The sequence below is a fragment of the Zootoca vivipara genome, chromosome 4, assembly GCF_963506605.1.
Source record: "Zootoca vivipara chromosome 4, rZooViv1.1, whole genome shotgun sequence".
Lineage (NCBI taxonomy): Eukaryota > Metazoa > Chordata > Lepidosauria > Squamata > Lacertidae > Zootoca > Zootoca vivipara.
The window spans coordinates 28,655,589-28,678,759 of record NC_083279.1 but is presented as its reverse complement, the minus strand read 5'-3'; the positions used below and the strand labels follow the sequence as shown (position 1 = coordinate 28,678,759).

Below are 23,171 nucleotides of genomic sequence, written 5' to 3'. Positions count from 1 at the left end.
AACTTTCAAAAACATTTACAATGTCTGTCTTGTTTTTTAAGGACAGTGGATCAGAACTGGATCCTCAACAGCACTTTAACGCACTTGAATTAGGCACGTCAATCCTCAACACCAGTCAGACTCTTTCTGTATCCTCTCAGGGTTCACACAAATCTTTGCCTACATCCTTGCCTGACACAGCATGTAAGTTATTATTATTTATTAAATTTGTATACTGCCCTTCAGATGTGGTCTCTATGCAGATGCTACTTTGAAAATGAGAATTTGATACTGTTATACTGCCAGTATAAGCTGGAATGGTATGGAAAGAGTAACGCAGGCCTGCACACATGGATCATGACCAACATAAAGGATAATTCTAACACAACAGGGCTTTGTCTTATTTGAAACATTTATTACCTACTAGTTATTTGAGTGCAATTTCAGAGCGGGTTACAACAGCAACTCCCACCTGCTCCAGCCAGAGCTGTAGTCCAGAACTAGAGGATGCAGGTTGACAAAAGTTGGTGCATTTGTTCTATAGTCAACTTCCTTTATTGGCATTCCAGTGATCCAGTCTTTTTGTATACATTAAAAAAACTTTTAACAACTTTGTTCTAAATGGTAATTCAGTAAATAAATGTTATTTTATAGCCACAAGAACAAAGCTCATCCCAGAGTCTCCCTCTCTGCAAAGAAGTCCCACTATGCAGGAGGACTTGCAGAGATCTAGCCAACCTGCCGCTGCTCAGGTAAGGGGGGGGGGAAAGGTTCCAGAAACATTAAAAGAAGTTCCATGAAATAGATTGGGACACAGGTGTGGCGGAGGACAGGAGCTTTAAATTGGCTTTAAGTTAGTTGAGAGTAAAACGATTTTTTGTTTTCACTGAATTGAATTGGGAGGCATAGCAAACTAAAACTTTTCCATTCATACTGGCATGGCATGACCCTCTTGAGCATGCTCAGGGGTGTCTAAATGGATCAAGGCCTTTTCTATGTCTAGAAAGTCCTCTCTGCCACTGGTTCCCCTGAAATTAGAGACAATCCAAAATATTGGCAAGACAGTTGTATGGCGGGAAAGGCACGCCCCCCCTCCCCAAAATCAATATTAATACATTCACACACACACACACAGTGGGGTTATCGTTATCAGAGATAGGTACTATAACTCTTCTGCCCAGGCTCTTTTTTCTAGCTATCAAGGAATATTTGCTGAAGCCTCCTTTCACGCTCTTGTATTATTTTGACCACAGGTGGTCTGGACTTGTGGTCAAAGAGTTATTAGTGCTGTAACACCAGTAATCAGTATGTGCTTATCTTGCAAATGATGGGAATTGTTAAAGAGACTATATTAATATTTAATCCTCTAGAGACCCCCACGTGCGGATTAAAAGCAGAAGAAAAATGGCTGGTGCCTGTTTTTAAAAACACGGGGCTAGGACATAGAGAGCCCCAGTAGCAGAGTATTAAACCCCATCATTATGCATATTAATGAAGCATAGGAATAGGTTATTAAACCTTATTCAATTCCATTCAGCTGTGTGAAGCAGCTGACCCCCATTTTGCCACTTTTTCAGTGAAACACTACAGACTGCAAGTAAGTTAAACACGCTTTACTTGCAGCTTCTAGGTCTCGGACATGCATCATTCCTTATGCAAGAGCAGTACAGTCATACCTCGACTTCCGAAGGCTTCGACTTCTGAAGAATTCGACTTCTGAAGTCGAAGCCTCCGGAAGTGTTTTCGGCGTGTGCGCCCGGCGCACGCGCCGTAAAGGCACTTGGACCTACGAAAACCTCGACTTACGAAGACGACCGTGGAACGGACCGTCTTCATAAGTTGGGGTACCACTGTAATATAACGCAGGTAACAATATTCTTAGAAATACAGCAAAGCAGCCTCATGGAACAAAAGTTACCATACTCATTAGAAAAGTAACATTGCTCTTTGTTTTCTTGTTTCAGCTCTCATCCCAGTTTAACATGTTCCAAACTATCAAAGACCAGCTTGAGCAGAGGACTCGAATTCTGCAAGCCAATATTCAGTGGCAGCAGGAAGAGCTGCAGAAAATCCAGGAGCAGCTGTGCATTGTGCAGGATTCCGACATACAGGTTAGCGGGAGAATGTATTTTTCAGACAAATTACTCTTGATTCAGTGAGCAGCAGAATTCTTGAGCAGAACTATAGTATTTCCATGCTCAAATCATCTTGATACAGCATAGGCCATTACACAGAGGAGGGCTTCCTGCAACCAGCAGTCCATCTTACAAACCTGCTTCTTCAAGGGGCATTTTGCTTACTTCCGATTTCGGAACCTGGCTCAGGAAAACAACACCTTCTGCCAGCTATTCTTTCTGCAGTCCCCCTCCCCCAGTTTACATAGGAATACATAGTGTTGGAAGTCCTCTGTTCCCAATGACAGAATAAGAGGATTGGCGTTGAAAGACTTAAGAGAAAAGTGTAGGTGCACAGCCTGAGGTTCAATCTGTGGCATTTTCACTTAGGAAATAGCAAAGCTGCCAAAGACTTATGCCTGAGACCTGAGAGAACTGCTGCCAGTCAGAGCAGGAAATATTGGGATAGATGAACCTATGATCTGGTTCCATATAAGGCAACTTCCCAGATTCATTTGGTCAGGAGCCCCTTTGGTTACACTTTTGTTTCTCATACATAGCAGAGAATTAACTGACCTAATGCTTCCAGTTAGTCCAACAACGATATTTCAGTATGTTTAAGGCAGAGAGGACAAAATTGTTGGGATATTTGTACACTGAGCTTTTCCAGCAGCGAGGAGTGGTATGGTTTGTGTGTCTGACTTTACCATGAGAATGGAAGCTGTGTTTATCTCCTTTCTCCCATGTGATGTTTTTCACTGTACTTTACTTTCGCTTCTGGTCTCAGACGAACTGGAAGCAACATGCACAGCAGACACTTCAGGAGTGAAAGAAATGAAAGGATTGGGTAGAGCTTATGGTCATTTTTCCTTAATAGTACCTTGCAGAGAGAGAAATATAGAATGAAACACAAGAGCTCAATTTTAACCCATGCTACAGCACTGTAGCTGTAGCTACAGACACGGGTGGCGCTGTGGTCTAAACCATCCTGCAGCACTGTAGCTGTAGCTACAGACACGGGTGGCACTGTGGTCTAAACCACTGAGCCTAGGGCTTGCCGATGGAAGGTTGGTGGTTCAAATCCCAGTAATGGCGGTGAGCTCCCGTTGCTCGGTCCCTGCTCTAGCCAACCTAGCAGTTCGAAAGCATGTCAAAGTGCAAGTAGATAAATAGGTACCACTCCGGCAGGAAGGTAAATGGCGTTTCCGTGTGCTGCGTGTGACTTAGTCATGCTGGCCACATGACCCAGAAAAACTGTCTGCGGACAAACGTCTGCTCCCTCGGCCAGTAAAGCGAGATGAGCGCCGCAATCCCAGAGTCGTTCACAACTGGACTTAACTGTCAGGGGTCCTTTACCTTTACCTTTTTACAGCACTGTTAGGGGTATCTTCTTCTTCTTCTTCTTCTTCTTCTTCTTCTTCTTCTTCTTCTTCTTCTTCTTCTTCTTCTTCTTCTTCTTCTTCTTTCTTTGGTGATCACTCGTAGCCGAGTAAGATCGTCTTCCATAAACAAGCTTTTAACAATGAGTCCGTTGGTCATGGGGCTACATGGAATGTATGCATAAATTGTATGCATTAAATTAATAAATTTAATGCAACTTGAACAGACTTGCTGGGACCACAAAAAAGGGAATTAAGGGGCTATATTTGGCATGTAGCAGAAAAGCAGCCCGGCAATATTGCTAAAAGGAAATAATATGGGTAGAACCAAGCCTTACAGGGAAAATGTCACCTTCACCAGTTTGTTAGAAATGGTACCTTTGAAATAAATGTCTCATAGCTATAAATTTAGCTTGGCACCCTTGCTTCCGATACATTGTAAAAATAATTGCTGTTGATAAGAGCTTCCTGGTTCGATCAACGCAGATGGGTTAAAATGCCTGGTTTCCATAGAACAGCTTTCTCCCGTTGTCTCCCTAATGTGATGCTGTCTGTTTCTAGATGCAAGAGGTGTTGTGCTTTCATGTCTTTTGCTTCTTTCATGAGAATACTAATGAGACTGCCAATTAGAAGACATTAGTAATACTCTTCTCAAGTCTTGACACCCTGAAAAAGTAGTCATGAGATTCTGCGGTGGCGTTATCTACTTAGACTTGCTTTTGATGTTGAAGGGGTTGGGGGGGGAGGAATCCTTTCGATTCAGTGGCATTTCAGTTCTTCTTTAGTGGTCCAGTCATGACAGGATGGTAAGAATCTTGGGCAAAGCCACTATGAATGAAATACTTTCTCTGTTGGCACTTTGTTGTTTTCATTTTCTGAGGAGGAAAGTTTTGACACTAACACTCTTGAGGTGCCTGACTCTCAGTTTTTTTGCAGGAGAGGTTCAAGTGCATTTAGTCTTGCACAATAGGTTAGTGCAACAAGTGCACTTAAAGAAAGCAATGGACTGTTTGCTGTTAGGAGAGTGACAGGGAAATGCATTGAAAAGTGTGGAGTGAATGAATGTTAGTAATGGGAAGGTTTATAAACACCCCACAAGCAAATCACGATGAAAGCTCATTATCATATGATTGGTTGGAGGCAATCTGTCGCAGTACAGAAATTAAAAAGCATGACTCCTATTACAGTGGAACCTCGGTTTTTTAACGTAACCCGTTCCGGAAGACCGTTCGACTTCCGAAACGTTTGAAAACTGAAAGCGGCAGCCTCAATACAATAGGGAAACTCAAAACGGAAGCTGCGTGGCATGTTTGGTTTCTGAAAATTGTTCGAAAATTAAAGCAGTTACCGTATAAGCCTTATACTGTATAAGACGACTGGGCGTATAAGACGACCCCCAGATTTTCCAGTTAAAATTTAGAGTTTGGGATATACTCGCTGTCACAGTGGCCGGAGTGGACTACTTCAGAGTAACGACGCTACGCAGCTCTGCATTTTATTCTTTTATTGGTGCTGCGTATTTACAGTGCTAAAGTCATTGCTATTTACACGGAGTGATGTGATCAGTCGGTTTCAGAACCTCCTAATGGCTTTTGGCGCGTCTTTCTCCAACACAAAAGCTTTGGCAGACCCATCCTCTTTCCCCTCCTCTTTCTGCGTAGTTCTGGCGTTGGGGGGATGGGTCTCCCTCCCTTATTCGCCCCTTCCTGTCCCGCCTGGGACCCTGGCTCCTCTACCTTGCCTGAGCCTCGGACCCGACTTCCTGCTTCCCTACTGGAATCGGAACTCTCTCTGCTTTCCCCTGTGCTCGGTGATTGGCTTGAACTCAGGAGGGGAGGGACTTCGCGATATCCCCTGTCCCTCACATCCACCCCCCTCCCAAGCTCTCCTTCACCCCTCCCCAGGTCCCCCCCAGGTGTCGGTGACGACTGGAAGCCTAAGAACTCAGTGCTTTCCGAGCCCGTTGGTGTGAACACCTCCCCCCAGTCCTGCAAGCCCCCCCCTTCCGCCTGGGAGGATGGGAATCCCAAAAAGTCCGTGGCGTCAGAGCTGGTGATGGTAAAAATGTTCTGCCAATCTGCTCCTTCCTCTGACTGGGTGGATCTCGGTGACACCCATACCTCATCCTCTGGTTCCTCAAACTCCGCTTCCCAGCGCCATGGTGAACTGCTCTCCCGTGCTTCCTCCCCCTCCCCCTCCCTTTCCATGTGCCAGGGCTTGGGTCTATGGGGAAAGAGGGCGTGAAATTCTTCTACCAGGAATTCCTCCTGTATCTGAGTGGCTGGGACCCATTCATTCTGGGACGGTGGAGCATCCTCCCATGCCATGAGGTACTCCAGTCCCCCCACCCCCCACCTTGAATCCAGGATGGCCGTGGCCTCATTGAGTTGCTCCCTGCCTTCCCTCTCCCCCCCTCCCTCAGGGGTTTGTTCGCTGTCTCGGAGCCTGCTGCTTTCCCTGTACGGCGACAGCAGCGATCTATGAAACACAGGGTGCACCCTCATGTCCTCTGGCAGTGCCAGCCTGTATGCCACCGGGTTTACCTGTTGCGTGACCGTGAAGGGGCCCAACCTTCTGGGCGCCAGCTTTTTGCATCGCCCTCTGATGGGAAGGCCCTCCGAGGACAACCACACTTTGTCCCCCACCCTAATGACCTCCCCCGGTCGCCTGTGGCGATCTGCCCCCTTCTTGTACGCTTCCTTGGCTCTCTCCAAGTGTTCTCTGAGCTGCTGGTGCACCGTCTCCAGTTCCTCTGCCCAATCCTCAGCCTGTGGGCCCTCCTCCTCCTCCTCCCCCTCCCTCTCTGGGAAAGATCTGAGGTCACGCCCGTAATTGGCCTTAAAGGGCGACACCCCTGTGGAGACGTGTACCGCATTGTTGTAGGCAAATTCTGCCAGTGGCAGGCGATCCACCCAGTCCGTTTGCCGCTGGCTGACGTAGCATCTCAGGTACTGCTGCAGAATGGCGTTGACCCTCTCCGCCTGTCCATTGGTCTGCGGGTGTCTAGCCGTCGACAAGCTGACCTCCACCTGCAGGAGGTTCATGAGCCGCCGCCAGAACCTGGAAACAAATTGGCGGCCACGATCCGAAATAACCCTTAAAGGTAATCCATGCAGTCTGAATACGTGATCCACAAACAGTTTGGCTGTCTCTTCTGCAGAGACCGCCCTGGCACACGGTATAAAGTGGCACATTTTGGACATGAGGTCCACCACCACCAACACTGCGGTCTTGCCCCTGGATGAGGGCAGGTCTGTGATGAAGTCCATGGACACTACTTCCCACGGCCTGTGCGGTGTGGCTAAGGGCTCCAGCAAACCTGCTGGTGGCGCTCTGACCACCTTTGCCCGCTGGCAGGTGTCACAGCCCCTTACATAATCCCTCACATCCTCCCGCACCCCTGGCCACCAGAAGTGTCTCATGACTAGGTGAGTGGTTTTATCCCTCCCAAAATGACCCGCCGTTGGGTTGTCGTGCATCTGCTTGAGGACCGTACGTCTGAGCTGGGTGGTGGGCAGGTACAGTGCACCCTTGTAGAAAAGCAGCCCCCTGCGTTCTGCAAAGTCTTTTGCCTGCTCCCCCCCCTTCTCAGTTCTCTGAAGATGCGGTTGGCAAATTCATCCGCTGCCGTCAGTGCTGTGAGTTCTGCCTCGCTTACCACTGCTGCTCCGCAGGACCAAGCTGACGGGGGGAAGATGTGCCTGGGTGCCGGTGGCGCCTCCTCCTCCATGTACTCTGGCTTGCGGGAGAGGGCATCCGCCCTGACATTCTGTTCTCCCGGGATGTAGTGTATGGAGAAGTTGAAGTTCGAGAAGAACTCTGCCCACCGTATCTGCCGCTGGTTGAGCACCCTGGCAGTTCTCCAGAACTCCAGGTTCTTGTGGTCTGTGCACACCTGGATGGGGTGCTTGGCGCCCACCAGGAAGTGTCTCCAGTGCTGGAACGCAGCGTGGATCGCCAGCAGTTCCCGATCAAACACCGTGTAGTTTCGCTCTGGCTGGGTCAACTTCCTGGAGAAGAAGGCACAGGGTCTCCACTCTCTGTTGGCGTCCAGTTGCAACAAAATGGCGCCCACAGCTTTATCAGAAGCATCTGTCTCCACGCGAAGGGGCGCGTCCTGAACCACGTGGAACAGGTTCTGGTCTGAGGCGAACACCCTCTTGAGGCTTTCAAACGCTGCTTGCGCCTCTGGTGTCCACCTGAACTTCTGCTTGCCTCTCAGGCAGTCAGTGATGGGAGCCGTAACGCGAGAGAAGTTCTTGATGAACTTCCTGTAGAAGTTGGCGAAGCCTAGTAGGCGTTGGGCATCTTTGCGCGTCCTGGGGCTGTGCCAGTCCAGGATGGCCTGCACCTTGTCCTTGTCCATCGCCAGCCCCTTGTCTGACAGCTTGTAGCCTAGGAAGTCCACCTCCTTGGTGTGAAACTTGCACTTCTCCAGCTTCACATACAGGTGGTTCTCCTTCAGGCGCTGCAACACCTCCCTGACATCCTTCACATGCTGCACTGGGTCATCGGAGTAGATAAGGATGTCATCCAGGAAGACCAAGCATTTCCTGAAAAGGAGGGACCCCAGGACGTGGTGCATGAAGGCCTGGAAGCATGCTGAGCCCCCTTGCAACCCGAAGGGCATCACGAGATATTCAAAGGAGCCCAGAGGCGTGAACATCGTGGTTTTCCATTCATCGCCTTCCCGGATCCTGATCAAGTTGTACGCCCCCCTCAGGTCTAGCTTGGTGAAAATCTTGCCCCTGCGTGCCGCTGTCAGGAGATCATCCACTCTGGGCATGGGGAAAGCCACTGGCTCTGTCACTGAATTCAGCCGTCTAAAATCCACCACAAGACGGCGCTGTTGCGTGTCTTTCTTGTCCACCCAGAAGACTGGGCTGCCCCCTGCTGCCTTGCTTTCTCTGATGAACCCCCGCTTGAGGTTCTTGTCGATGAAAGCGCGCAGATCCTCCAGTTCCTGGTCTGACATGGCGTACAGCTTGGCTGGGGGTATAGTTGCCCCTGGCACCAGGTTGATCTGGCAGTCAAAAGGCCTGTGTGGGGGTAGGTGGTCGGACTCCGCTTCGCTGAAGACCTCCTGCAGGTCCCAGTACGGCTTGGGTATCGCCTCACCCCCTTTGACGTGCATGGTGGCCACCGTGGCTATCGGAGGCCCCTCCCCTGGTTGGTGCTGCATGCAATGTTCCAGGCAAAAGTCCGATCCAAAAGTGATGCATCTTTGGTGCCAACTGATGGAGGGGTCGTGGCGCGCCAGCCAGCTCATGCCCAAGACGATGGGGGGGTCTGAGATGGTGGTGACGTTGAATGCCAGTGTCTCTGAGTGCCTCCCCACCGTCATTCTCATGGGGGGGGTTTGATGAGTGATGGCCCCTCCCAGCAGCTCTCTGCCGTCAATGGTTGCCACGTGCAGAGGAAAATCCAGCTGCAGAAGCTGGATCTGGTGCTCTTCTGCAAAGTTTCTCGAGAAGAAGTTCGCTGACGCCCCACTGTCAATTAAGGCGAGGACTGTCAGGGGATAGCCATTTGGGAGCGTGAGCGTCACTTCTAGAACCACTCCTGCTCTGGGAGGGGTGGGCTGGCTCTGCTCCTCTCTGTGCGGGTGGGTGGGCTGGGGCTGTTTTCTGCTGACTGTGCCTGGCTGCTGCCCCTTGTCTCCTGCAGCCAGGCTTTCCCGTTTCCCTGCTGTGGTGCTGCGTCAGTGGGGGAGGGCACAACCGTTCCCGCCTTTCCTTGCCACTCCCTGCGATGTGGGCAGTCTCTGACGAGATGCTGGGGGGAGTTGCAGAGAAAGCAATTCCCACCCCTTCCCTCCTTGCGTCTTGGCGCCGCTGGGGTTTGAAAAGCCCCCGCGCGCGCGCTATCAATCTGCATGGGTTCCTGGTCCTGACTGGCCCCAGGCGTGGCTTGAAAGGGTTGTTGGGGGAGTGGCTTCTCCTGCGACCGTGGGAACCAAGCCCGCTTTGCGCGCGTTGCTTGCTTGTCGCTCCACCGGGATTCCTGTCTCACCCCCACCGCCAGAGCCGCTTTGCTCAGCTGATCCATATTACTGGGCTTTGGACCTCTTGAGAGCTCATCCTTCACCTCCTCATGCAAACCCAAGTAGAACGCCGCTTGCATTGGGGGCGACTCGAGTTCCCACCCCAATCTGTGCACCAGCATGGTGAATTTCGCCCAATACGCGCGAACTGTCATATTTCCTTGGCGTAAATTATGCAGTTCCTCCTTAGTCTGGTCCATATGACTATCGGACGAATACATCGTTTTCAAACCTTCTAGAAATAGTTTGACATTCTTCATGCAAGGATTCTTTGTTGCGATTAACGGTCTTAGCCACTCCCTGGCTGCCCCGGTAAGGTGCTCCACAATAAACGCTACCCTGTGCTCATCATCAGGGAACTCAGCGTGGTGCAGCTCAAGAGCATACACAATCTCAGTCTCAAAGCCCTGATATTCCCTCGGGTCTCCATTGAACTTGCTTACTAGGGTCCCGGCTCTCCTTCCTGGCAGCACTTGGACTTGGGGTGCCCCTCCCGCCTTGTTTTTCTCTGCATCCAGCTTGTTTTGGAGGTCTACCGCCACCGCCCTTAATTCCTGCTCTCTTTCCTGTAGCGCTCTCACCTGTTCCGCAAGTTGTAGCCGGTCGTCCTGGACCTTCCTAGTCTCTTCTTTAGCTGCCTTCAATTCCCCCTGCGCCTGCAGCGACAGCTGCTGCAGTTCTTGCTGGGCTTGCTCCGCGATCTGCCGCCATTTCTCCGCCTCTGACACGCTCATCCCGGCAACTCCAAAGTAGCCCAAAAAGGATTAGGAGGTTGCTGTCACAGTGGCCGGAGTGGACTACTTCAGAGTAACGACGCTACGCAGCTCTGCATTTTATTCTTTTATTGGTGCTGCGTATTTACAGTGCTAAAGTCATTGCTATTTACACGGAGTGATGTGATCAGTCGGTTTCAGAACCTCCTAATGGCTTTTGGCGCGTCTTTCTCCAACACAAAAGCTTTGGCAGACCCATCCTCTTTCCCCTCCTCTTTCTGCGTAGTTCTGGCGTTGGGGGGATGGGTCTCCCTCCCTTATTCGCCCCTTCCTGTCCCGCCTGGGACCCTGGCTCCTCTACCTTGCCTGAGCCTCGGACCCGACTTCCTGCTTCCCTACTGGAATCGGAACTCTCTCTGCTTTCCCCTGTGCTTGGTGATTGGCTTGAACTCAGGAGGGGAGGGACTTCGCGATATCCCCTGTCCCTCACACTCGCCATATAAGAAATACAACCCGACGTATAAGACGACCCCCGACTTTTGAGAAGATTTTCCTGGGTTAAAAAGTAGTCTTATACGCAGGAATATACAGTACTTCCGGGTTTTCAGCATTTGAAAGCCAAAACGTTCAACTTCCAAGACGCTCAAAAACCGAGGTTCCACTGTACTTACATTACGTTCGTAGCTCATGGGATCATCAGCAGGGGTCAGCAAACGTTTTCAGCAGGGGGCCGGTCCACTGTCCCTCAGACCTTGTGGGGGGGGTTATATTTTGGAGAGAAAAGGTGAATGAATTGCTATGCCCCACAAATAACCCAGAGATGCATTTTAAATAAAAACAAACATTCTACTCATGTAAAAACACCAGGCAGGCCCCACAAATAACCCAGAGATGCATTTTAAATAAAAGGACACATTCTACTCATGTAAAAACATGCTGATTCCCGGGCCGGATTTAGAAGGCGATTGGGCCGGATCCGGCCCCTGGGCCTTAGTTTGCCTACTGATATGTACTGAGGCAACAATCTCACACTTAGTATTAGGATCTTTGCACACACATGTTCTCTCTCTCTCATGCTTCATTTCTATGGCTTCTCATCTTCTGTATTTCTGTTTGTTTTTCAACATTTTTGTTTTGGTAGATAGCTAGAATTCCTTAAGTTGAAGCCTCATGCTTTATATTTTTCTTGTTCTATTATCTTGAAGTTTTTTTTTTCTGGAAGGAGTCACAATGCATCCTGTTTTCAAAGCCGGCAATGACTGCTCCACACATCAAACGTGGGGCGACCTTTGCGTAGTCGCGTGCAGCACCCTGATCCCATAGTGTGACTCTCTGGTAGTTCGGGGCTGGCACCACCTTCCTGGGTAGGATGCCAGGGGTCTCCACCTACCCCAGCCTAGCGGACAATCCTGCCTGGGAGGGTGTTGCCAGGGGATGGCCAGGTAAGGTGAGGGACTTTCTAGCTCACACAATAGAATTTGAATCTTACCTCCAAGCACCAGTTGGTTCCAGTTGTTTTCAAAGCCGGCAAAAGGAAGTTGTCTTTTCAGAAAAAAAGTATAAGGATATGGTTGTTGGAGGCTGTACATTACAATCAAACTACTTATTGGACAGGAACACACATTTTCTAGAATTCCAGTGGAAGCTTTTTCTAGCTTGGGGTGAGATGGGGATAATGTCAGCAGAAAAGTGTGTGTGCTTAACCCCCTTTCCTGATAACTACTTCTCTCCCCTTTGGGGTCGCACACACATTTTCCCATCTGGAATCCCATGGAGAGGGAAGTAGAAGAAAACAATTTGAAGCAGAAAAACGGGGGACAGGTAAGAGTTTACCACCAGCAGCCATCACTTCTCTGCTCTTATTTGCTCCCCCCGAAAGCTTATTCCCCATAAACCAAGTGTTCACTTGTAATGTAACATCTAGTTTGACCTTCAAATATTTGCAAGAATTAGACATGTATGCCAGAGGTTTCTGAGTGAATAGGATGCCGAATGTATTCTGTTCCTGAATAGTGGATTTGATTTTCTAAACAGTACCAGTCCTTCCACAGCTGGTTTAAGGTGCATTGCACTCATAATATTTGAGCAATTCTTATCCAATGCTTGATTTGGAAAGAGGTGACATGCGGCATTCCCTGTAGAAACTTCTCTGACAGCCCCAGATGTGTGAAAGGTGGCTGTGCGTATGCAATTGTGTGGGAAACGGACTCTCTGTGTACTCACAAGCAACTTCACACAGTCTCCTGGCATTAAAAGCATTTTCAGCAACTGAGGCCTGGATCAAGTTGAGCTCCCTAATAATACACATTTATAAGCGTTAAGATATGACAACTTGAAATTGGAACTGTGAATGTATTTCGTCCATTGATTTTCCTAACAAGGAAATAGAAAAAGGAACCACCTTTCTCTTCCAGATGTTTTTACAGCAGCCAACAGCATCTCTGAATTTCAGCGGCATGCAGCAGCCAGAACCTCAGGGGAAGCCAGTTGTTGATTCTCAGCAGCAAGTTGTGCTGAGGCCTCCAAGGCCTCTTCTCCAAGGGCAGATTGCGGCTCCTCAAGCAACAGACCATCAAATGTTAGGAGAAGAAAATGTGTTATCAAACCAGGTAAGCAGACCTGCAATAGTCTTACAGTACAGCGATTTGTTGTGTGGAAAAAATGTTCTCTTCTTTAAACATTACTTTAAGACTTAGGTTCATCTTCAGTCCTGCCTTTTTTGATTCTTCATTTAGTTATTCCAGCATTTCTTGTAGTTCTTGTTTGCCTTTAGGTATTACGGCAATATTGCCTGCCCTTTCGCTCTTTCCAGTAAGCTTTGTGTGAATCTGTGTGTTTGTTGCAGCTATCCATAATCACCATTCTTGTAAAAAAAATTTTTTTAAAAAAAAGGGTAAATTACCAGACCTGCATTCAACGAACAGTGGTGCCTCGACTTACGAATTTAATCTGTTGCGAAGGCACCCTTGTAGGTCGAAAAATTCATAAGCCGCAAAGCGCCATTGGAAATGCGATTTCCCATAGGAATGCATTGGAAACGGAAAAATTCATAAGTCGAAGCTGCCGCGGTTTCCGTTCGGATGTCGAGAAATTCATAAGCGTGCGGTCATTTGCCCCATTCGTAAGTTGAAAAATTAGGTTGTCGAGTCGTTCGTAAGTCGAGGTACCACTGAATATGAATTTATTTCCCTACTAATCGGTCATTGCTGCACTTTACATAATTAGACTTTATGAGAGGATGGAGTGAACTAAATTTGGATCTGGTGATTTAGCAAAAAAATATCCACAACTTAATTCTATGTGTTTTTACAATATACCCAAAGCTTTGGGTTATTGTTTCTGTGGGTGCTGTTATTTTTAACTGTTCTAGGATCAGAAATCAGCAAGAGCCTCGCAAGGAATGCAGGATAGCTGTCAATCTTCCAGAAGCTTAACCTCGCAGTTTAGCAATGCCTCTGTGCTCTCACAGTCTTTGAGCAGAGCTCCACCTGATGCCATTCTACAGGATAACAGCCACCAGCAGAGCACTCCAGATTTCAGTAATGATCAACAACTGAGGTAAAATAATTGTAGTAACCTGCTTTTTTAAAAAAAAACGTTGAAGAGTTAAATACTATTTTTTACAATGGCACTATGTGCTATTATTATTTATTCAATTTCATACTCACCCTTTACCACAAGGTTCCAGGGTTGGGTTACAGAAATGTAAAATTCAATATTAAAAACAGTTTCAGAATAGGTATGGATCAAACAGACTTGTGGGTTGTTGTTGTTTTCTCTAAATGATGTTAGCGCTATGTATTTGCCTTTAAAAGAGAAAGAAAAGATATTGTTTACTTCTCTGTTCTGTTTTGAAAAACATTTTAAACTGGTGACTGAAAAGAAAATACAAGGAACAATAAGTAGCTTGAAATAGAAAACATGTCCATGTAGGAAACATAATGTAAATTGGGGTGGGGGTGGGGGGCTGGGACCTTACACCTCCACACAAAGTTAGCTGCAGTTTCAAACCACCTGGAGCAGAAGAAAGTATGTGAAGCCTACTTTCTGTTCTGGACTAACAAACGGAATGGAAGCTCTAATAGCCAACTTTAAAATCTAATAGCCCAATGCTCACTAGATATCATCAGAATGCAGGATTTTCATAGAAGATGGCTGTTACTTGAGGCAGGAACATCCACCGCATCACAGGTTGAGAGCATGAAAACGTTACAGTCAAGTGCTGTGGCAGATAATCTGCTACAGGGAATTTCAGCGATCTTTGTTTGCCAACCACAGTATGTAGATCCACTTCTAAGAAGAATTAAACTCCTTGTATAAGAATGGTCACATTTGATAATAAATCCTGAGCTGCTACCCTTTTTTTTACTACAACTAATTACACTCTATCCCTGAGCCTACTGCAGATTTAACTTTACAGTGATACCTCGGGTTAAGAACGTAATTCGTTCTGGAGGTCCGTTCTTAACCTGAAACTGTTCTTAACCTGAGGTACCACTTTAGCTAATGGGGCCTCCTGCTGCCACCATGCGATTTCTCTTCTCATCCTGAAGTAAAGTTCTTAACCCGAGGTACTATTTTTGGGTTAGTGGAGTCTGTAACCTGAAGCGTCTGTAACCTGAAGCATCTGTAACCCGAGGTACCACTGTATTGGCTTCTGAGCATGCAATTACCTCACATGGAAAAAATCCTTCTGACCCTTTCAGTATCTGCAGGTTAGTGTCATTCTTCACTGACATTATTTAATTTCCTGTTTCCTAGACTGTTACTCAGTCAGCCTATTCAGCCAATGATGCCTGGTTCCTGCCATGCGAGGCAGACAACAGATGATGATGTGACTGGACACGAAGCTAAGTATGTAGCATGTTACTGGGGGCAGGGGTAGGAAGGAAAGGTTTGAAACTATACTGAGAAATGCCACTTAGATGGAGGTGGTAGAACAGCAACTCATCCAGAGGTAGTACTTGGGTTAAGCAATCTATGTCAGAGATGCAATAAAGGCAGCTCCATATTTTGAAAATCCAGATGTTGTCCTACCATATCTTTTCTGCCCCACTGCCAGGCTCCCACAATTGCACAGTTTTTCAGACCCCAGTTGCCCCAGTACATTGTTTCTCTCATGATTCATGCAATGCTATTTTTCTAGAAAAAGAGGTGCCAGAACTCACCATGAACAGCACCCTTGTTCTCTTAGAATGGCAATAGTGCCTACCTGAGAGGTCCAGTTCTGGCTGGAATAATGCCCTGCCATCATGTAGTGGGGTTCTGTCATAACCAACTGGAGAATGAAAGGGACCAGGTCTGGTGAAAGTGTTACAATCAAGGAATTCTGGAGCCTGCTACTTGAAACATAATCTTGCTGATATTGTGTCAGAAATTTCTAATTTATCTCCTATGGCTGCTTCTTTACTTTTAACCCATAAACCTACAATTTCTAAACATGTCTACATGTATTATCAACCTTCTGGGTCACCCCAATAGCAGCACCTGGCTAAAACAAAAATGCTAAGTTGCATCAGCCTCTGATCAGCTTCTTCCTTCTCCCACACTGCCCCACCCCAGGTCAGCCTTCTCCACTTCCATGATACCACTAGATATGCACAATATATATTCCCAGGAGTTACTGGTATGTGTAGTAATGAATGTGCTTGGCTTTTTCAATGCATCTTTCAACAATCGGCATATCTGCATAGTCGCTGAGTCAGCATCAGAACCTGCTATTTCTCCCAACCGTTGTCCATAATACATCTCAGTATGACATCAGTGTTTTAGTCACAAATTCTTGGCTGCAAAACTTAGGACTGTTTCTTTGAATAGATACTTTCAAAGCCTACAAGCGTTCCAAAGTTTGGAAGAGCAAACCTCTGGAAGCAGTACAGCTATAGTGCTGATGGGACAAGCAGTATTGCACCCTGGGTTCTCTGCAGCACAGCCATCTCAGGCTTCAACTTTGCAACCTATGCATCAGCAACAACAGCAGCAATGCTACCTTCAGGTGGGCTGCAACAGAACTGACAGTACCTAAATGGGTAAGCCGCCCTGTAAGTATTTTTTTTTCGGCTGAAGGGGCGGCATACAGGGTTTTTTGGTTTTTTAAAAAATATTTTTAATTAAATTGTGCAGCTATTCATAAAGTAATAAAGACCCTTACATTATTTTAAGAATGGCAGAAGAAATATGACATGGTTGTTTACAAAAACTTTTTTTATTAGGAATGTTAAAAAATAATAATACAAGAACTCACAATGAAAATGCTAAGCATTTAAGTTTCTATTGGGTCAGCTGCTAGATCACAGGTTATAGAGACATGCCTGCTGTGAATGAATGAATACCAGGGATGCCAAATGCCTGCTGGTTTTCCTAAACAACAAACAACAAAACAAAATAAACAACAAAAATATTTCTTCAGTTCTCTATATCAGATGTCCAACTGATTTATTAATGTTCTCAAGCCACAGCTAGCACTTCTAGACGTACATTTTTGGGGGTGTAGTGCAGTTCTAATATCATATGAACAGAGTCCACAGTATCAACCATTTTGTTTTCTTTATTTCTTTAAATACCCTTTGTAAATTAGTCCATAGTTGTCTATGTTTCAGTCTAATGTTAGGTCTCATGTTCCCAAATAAAGTAAGCATAGGCAGGAATAGGAACACAGGAAGCTAGCTGCCTTAGGTTGGGAATATTGGCCCATCTAGCTCCGTATATTCTGTGACCCTCCAAGATTTCAGATGGCAGGGGATCATCTGCACACAAAGCAGATGCTAGACCACTGAACCTTGACAAATGGAGTCTCATAACCAATAATCACTATACAAAACTCTTAGTGACTCCCAACTCAGGCCCAGAATACCAAGGATGTCTTAAAACTCAGGCCCAGAATTGCCAAGGATGTCTTAAAATCCTACCTGAATATTCTATCCATTCCGTTTCCTTACCAACATAAGTCCAAAGCTCAGCTGACTCTAAAGTCTATATAATTCTATGTGCCTTTTAAATATGATGGCAGAACTCAGACTCCCAGTCAATGATATCCTCTGCTCTGGGTACAATTCCCAGTTGAGTGTGCTCCTCGTTTGGAATATCACTGAGGAAGTTAGGTTTCAGGAGATTGTGGCTTCTGTGTATTGAAAACATCTGCTCGCATTTTATGCACGCCAATATGTGATCTGGAGCAGACACATTTGATTATGCTGGAAACTTCGCATTGGGACACCAGGTTCAAAATCTTAACTTCAGCACAATGTGAGTGTCTGGTGTATTTCCTTTTGTTTTATGGATCCTGCTAATTTCCTTGTTCCTTTTGTTTTTTTCCTTTTGCAACACAAAAGCTCCCTGAATTATTATTGTATTGTCATTAACTGCTTTTGGCTTTATAGCCAGTAACTTCCCTTTTAAAAAACAAACAGTCATCATGCCTCCCACTAAAATGGTAAACATGAACTGTGGCAATAAAATAAAATGGAGTCCCTCCCAGGGGAAAGGTGGGATATAAATGAATGAATGAATGAATAAATAAATAATTGCACAGGCCCAAATATACCCACTATAGAATACAAAACATACCCACAACAGAATGTTGTTGACAGTCCTAAATTTCTTTACTATGAATTAAGTTAAGCCCCATTGAACTTAGTGGGACATATTTATGAATAAACATACTTAGGATTGTGGTGCAAGTATTTTCATATGTGCCCATGACAAACATGATTGTGATGAAACTATTGAAAGAGAAAGTGGAATTAATGAGCATTGCCAATGGAGGACAGAAAAAGAAGCCCAATTATTGGACGAAATGAGTAGGGAAAATCCACTTGCATTTTGTGATTGACTAAACTTCTGACAACTAGAGCTTATCAAAAAATTCTCGTTCACATAAATCAAGGGCCACCAACCTTTTCATACCAGTGGCCACACTTCAAAAATATGGGCCTGCTATGGACCTGGCACACAATGACTGCTATAGGAGTGCAGTATAACACAACATGGCAGCCATGGAGGCATGGCATGGCATGGCGCAAAACTAGAGAGAGTACAGTCATTGTTGTTTCCCATCCTTCCTCCACACTGTAAAGGTGGTCTTTCCCTTCGCAGTAACACCCTGGCACAGTCAGCTTGGTATTTACAGTCTTTATTACATATATACAAGAAACAGCTACAGTTCAGAATTACATGTCTGAACCCATTGAGTCAGATTTGGGGCGTGGCTTCCTACGATTGCCATGCCCACAAAGTAGGTGGGGGAATCACACAAGATGTCTTTGATCCTTACACTTCATTTCCCTCCTTGTCTGTGCTAATTTGAAAGCCCCCTCCCTTCCTGAGTCTGAGCTTCCTTCCAGATACAGGTAGGTAGCCGTGTTGGTCTGCCGTAGTCGAAACAAAATAAAAAAATTCCTTCCAGCACATGAAAGCTCATACCAATGACAAACTTAGTTGGGTCTCTAAGGTGCTACTGGAAGGATTTTTTAAATTTTGTTTCTTCTTTCCGGAGCCTCTGGTTGGTTGCAGGGCTCCCCAGCATCCCTGAGCCCCTGCTCCGCCTGGCTGCTCTCTGCCCCTTCTTCCTGTCTCTGGGCGGTTGTGGGGCTCTGCAGCATCCCTGAGCCCCTGTTCCGCCTCCTCTGTACATTGCTTCTCCGAATCATCCCTGACAATCACACAATACTGATGTTCCACATACGGTACATAAGAGTGCTGTTGCTCATGACAACAGGGAGCATTCTGCAGTACCAGGAAAAACAAAACAAAGGGGCCATCACATCCACTCTTTCTCACACACAGAGTCCACACACACACACACCCCTACACCTACCTACCCCCCCCTCTCTCTCTCTCTCTCACTAACTCACTGACACACACACCACTTGACCATTGCCATTTCCCAAGAATTGTTTTTTTTCTAACAATATAAAATCCAAAAAAATATACAAGGGCTGCCAACCTTGCAATCCTTGGCATAAATGGTGCCAAGCTTCATTCATTGACTTAGCTAACCACATTTTAAGTGTTCTGCAAACTATTGATCCTAGTCCACCAGCAACAGTTCCATAGCAAGTTTTTCCATATAAGCAGAGGGCACTTCTCAGTAGTGGCGCCCACCCTTTGGAATGCCCTCCCACCGGATGTTAAGGAGATAAGTAATTATGAAGCATTTAGGAAACATCTGAAGGCAGCCCTATATAGGGAAGATTTTTAAGGTATAATGTTTTACTGTGTTTTTATATATCCTGGAAGCTGCCCAGAGTAGCAGATGGGTGGGGTACAAATAAATTATTATTATTATTATTATTATTATTATTATTATTATTATTATTATATTATCATCACCATCATTAACAGAACTACTGTTTTTGATCTGCTAAACCATTATTTGACGGCATCCAATTTTGTTTCACATATAGGTAGAGTCTGCAGGCCCTTTGCACAGTGAGCAGGCAGATTCTTTGCTCTTGCCTTCCTACCGTTGACAGGAAGAATGCGTAGAGTACCATCATACACAGTCGCAGCAGCAGCAACAACCTGCTGCCAGGAGGACTGTCGGTTTGCCTGAATCCTCAAACATGCAACAACATCTGCAGTAGAATCTGCTGTAACAATCAGTACACATTTAGCTTTATTGAATGGTGGGTGACTGGGCAGGAGGGAAGCCAGCATTTGCATATGTGTTCATTTCAGAGTTTTGTGATGTAAAGAGATTACCAAGCACAGACCTTGGTGGATAGTGCAATAGGAAAGGAACGGGAATTATTTTGCAGATGTTTGCACTATTTTGTGACTACATTATGTATATTAATACTAATACATACCATCATGTGCAAACTGGTATGTGTTGGTAGACGATTCTTCTGACTATTTTGACCAGAAAGTATTCTGGCTATTCCAAAAAAAAAGTGGATACGAGTTACTTGGCCTTCACTATTTTGATCTTTTGAATATGAAAAGCACTGGTTCAGAGAAAATCTATTGAGAGAATTAGAGATTATTTTTATTAATATTATTATTATTTTGCACAACTGCACAAAAGGCATAACCTAGCACTTTCGGTAAATAAAAGTTTGTTCTGGTGGCCAGATAAGCACTTCCAGTGAGAGAGAGAACATGTTGTCCTTTATTTAAATAAAAAGCACCCTGCAGTTTATAGACCTTGGACTCATAACCTGAAAGTATTAAACTTGTTACCTCTCCCTCTTGCTATTTCTAATGTTTCAAAGAAATTACACTGGACATTTTCCTATTTACTTAGTGAACTACAATTGTAAACCGTGAACCGAAGCACAATCATGCAGCTATTATTCCAATGTACTAGTCATGCTCTTTAAACACTTTGAAGAGAATCTTTTCTACTAACTGAACAGCCCCCTCACAACTGTTCATAGAACAAACACCTGAAGAATATGCACTGTGTTACAGCCCATTAAGTGGAAAAATGCTGCAACTATATTACATATCTTTCATTATTACGTTTAGGTTTGACTTTTCCTCCAAAGCGTTGCACTTTTGTATGCTTTATGTTGATGTTTCTAAAAAAAAAAGATTTTATGTAATTATTCAATAAGTAGCGTATAAAAAAGTTGTTGTAAACAAAACAAAACCCCAACCTTGACCTATTTCTATATAAAATAAACTTATATGGGATTATGTGAACATTATTTCGTTTATGAAATACCAGCTCATTTTACAAGCGAAAAGCTTTTCCCCCTCCATGCTTTTTTTGTGAGTTAATAGTTTGTCAACCTAGCAGTTCGAAAGCACACCAGTGCAATTAGGTAAATAGGTATCACTGTGGCGGGAAGGTAAATGGCATTGCCGTGCACTGTGGCTTTAGTCATGGTGTTCCGTTGTGCCAGAAACAGTTTAGTCATGCTGGCCACATGACCCGGAAAGTTGTCTGTGGACAAACGCCAGCTCCCTAGGCCTGAAGTGAGATGAGCGCCGCACCCCATTGTTGCCTTTGACTGGACTTTTAACCATCCAGGGTTCCTTTACCTGTTTACTTTTACTTACATACCACTTTTGTCCATAGCCTCTTCTCATGCAGTGAGAATTTTACTACACCTCTGGCTACTGCAAATGGTACACGAGGCTGCATGCAATGCATTCTGCAGTAAAACACTATTCTGTAAAAAATTAGTTATGTTTAGTTACTTTTACTTGTGTATGCATTATTAGGGCTGGTGGAGCAATCAGTTTTTTCCGCTTAGTATAGGTAATTTTGAATTGCCTTGCCTGATCACAGCCTTTCCAGCTAGGTTGTAAGAAACTCACCGGCCCTAACGCAACGCACAACAAAGGTTTTGCGCCACAATTGGTCCCAATGTAGAGATTGTGCATGCCATGTCAAACCACTGAGGTTGATAGGATCTGGAGGAGCATCACAATTTGGATGTGCATTTCTGTTTCTATCAGTCCCTTGAGAGAAAGATATGAGTGCAAGCACACACCTGGGAGGCAAGAATTGTATTCATGCTTTAAACAATCCTGTAGGAATAGCAAGCAATTGTACCCAGCAAAGGATGAAGAGTTGATGCCTACACCTTTAATCTAGAATTTGGCTCCCCCTCAAGCAAACTTTTTATAGGGCTGAAAAGCAGTTATCACACGTTGAAACCTTGATAACAAAGTCTCAAAACATATAAAAGTCAAATAAATTTATTGTGGACTGAGCTGCTGTAGGTCAGAGCCAATGTCTGATGTAAGATTATTGTTCTTGCTTCCAGAAATCCTGGCTGCAGCTCTAAACATGCTTAATAAGAGTAAAGATCCCCAAGTTGTGTGTTAGGTTAGAGAGGGGAATAAGTGTACCTTTAAAAAGTAAGCCTCTTGGGTCCTACCGGTACTACCGTCGACTCTACTGGGATGGCTAATTACCTGTGGTCTTCCAAATCTTGCTGGACTACAACGCCCACAATTCCTGGCTATTGACAATGCTGACTGGAGCAGATGCAAATTGTGAGTCCATCAACATTTGGAGCACTACAGGTTTAGCCACCCCTGGTTTATTTAGAAGCATATACACAGACATAATTCAAAGGGAACAAATTCAGCCCAGGCTACAGCTGACAAGCATGTGGGGGAGTCCCAGATGCATAACTTCTGAAATCAAGGTCCCATTATTCAGTCCTGACTTCAATAAAGAGGAGATTGGTAATATACTGGGCTGCCAATCCAATTGAAAGGAAGCTGCTTGACCACTGTTACAGGAGTCTGAAAAGAAAGTGGACTGGGAGATGGGATACTGGTGTGGAGACAGAGGATAAGCAGGTGTTTCCATCCTCTGTCATACCAAAATCGGTGTCTATGATTTTAAGACAGACCAAACTTGGTTCTTCACACGGCACAACCACTAGGGCAGCTTTTAAAGGTTAGACACGTGGATGAAGCTGATCACGATGATGCCTCTGAATATCAGTGATTGGGCTTTATAAAAAAAACAGGAGTGGGGGCCTGTTCCGCTCATGTCTTGCCCTGGGATTCCCATAGGTACCTGATTGCACCACAAAAAAAACACACACCCCAAAATATTAGTGGGAAATATAGTGGGAATAACGGCGGCCGACAGCAATTGCATACACTGCAAAGTTTGCGTGAGCCGCTCTCTGCCCTAGTTAGCAATTTGGGGGTGTTCATGATAACCACGGTAATCACGCAAAACAAAAAAAGCGTCGTGATTTTTAAAATCACATTTATCACAGGCAGTAGAGATCCTTTATGCCTTTATGATGTTGCATCACCACCACCGCCACCAAACCATTAAGTCTCCATTAAGCACCTGCAACCCTCTAAGGAAAAGGTGCGCGGGCGGGGAGGGGAACCACTTCTTAAAGCGTCACCAGCTCCTCCTCCTCCTCCGTGCCCGCCATAGGGACGGCCCAACCTCCCGCCGCTATCACCCCTGGGAGCGCCGCTTAGCAACTGGTGATTCTTGACCCGGAAGCTCTCC

The 23,171-nt window shown here is 45.7% G+C and overlaps 1 protein-coding gene across 4 annotated transcripts in view; it reads left to right on the top strand.

Annotated features, from left to right (window-relative positions):
• The window catches only part of NPAS2 (neuronal PAS domain protein 2), a 66,911-nt gene extending 46,005 nt beyond the window's left edge, over positions 1-20,906 (top strand). Inside the window, exons 13-20 of one of the 4 annotated variants that reach the window (XM_060273440.1) lie at positions 42-183; positions 634-731; positions 1,944-2,090; positions 12,643-12,837; positions 13,599-13,786; positions 14,990-15,082; positions 16,046-16,269; positions 19,633-20,906. In XM_060273440.1, coding sequence (XP_060129423.1) covers positions 42-183; positions 634-731; positions 1,944-2,090; positions 12,643-12,837; positions 13,599-13,786; positions 14,990-15,082; positions 16,046-16,253 — 1,071 coding nt within the window. In that variant the 3' untranslated portion in view covers positions 16,254-16,269; positions 19,633-20,906. The remainder of the gene's footprint in view (positions 1-41; positions 184-633; positions 732-1,943; positions 2,091-12,642; positions 12,838-13,598; positions 13,787-14,989; positions 15,083-16,045; positions 16,270-19,632) is intronic. The other 3 variants (XM_035116141.2, XM_035116142.2, XM_035116145.2) reach the window with 3 other exon arrangements.
• Positions 20,907-23,171: the final 2,265 nt, after the last annotated feature.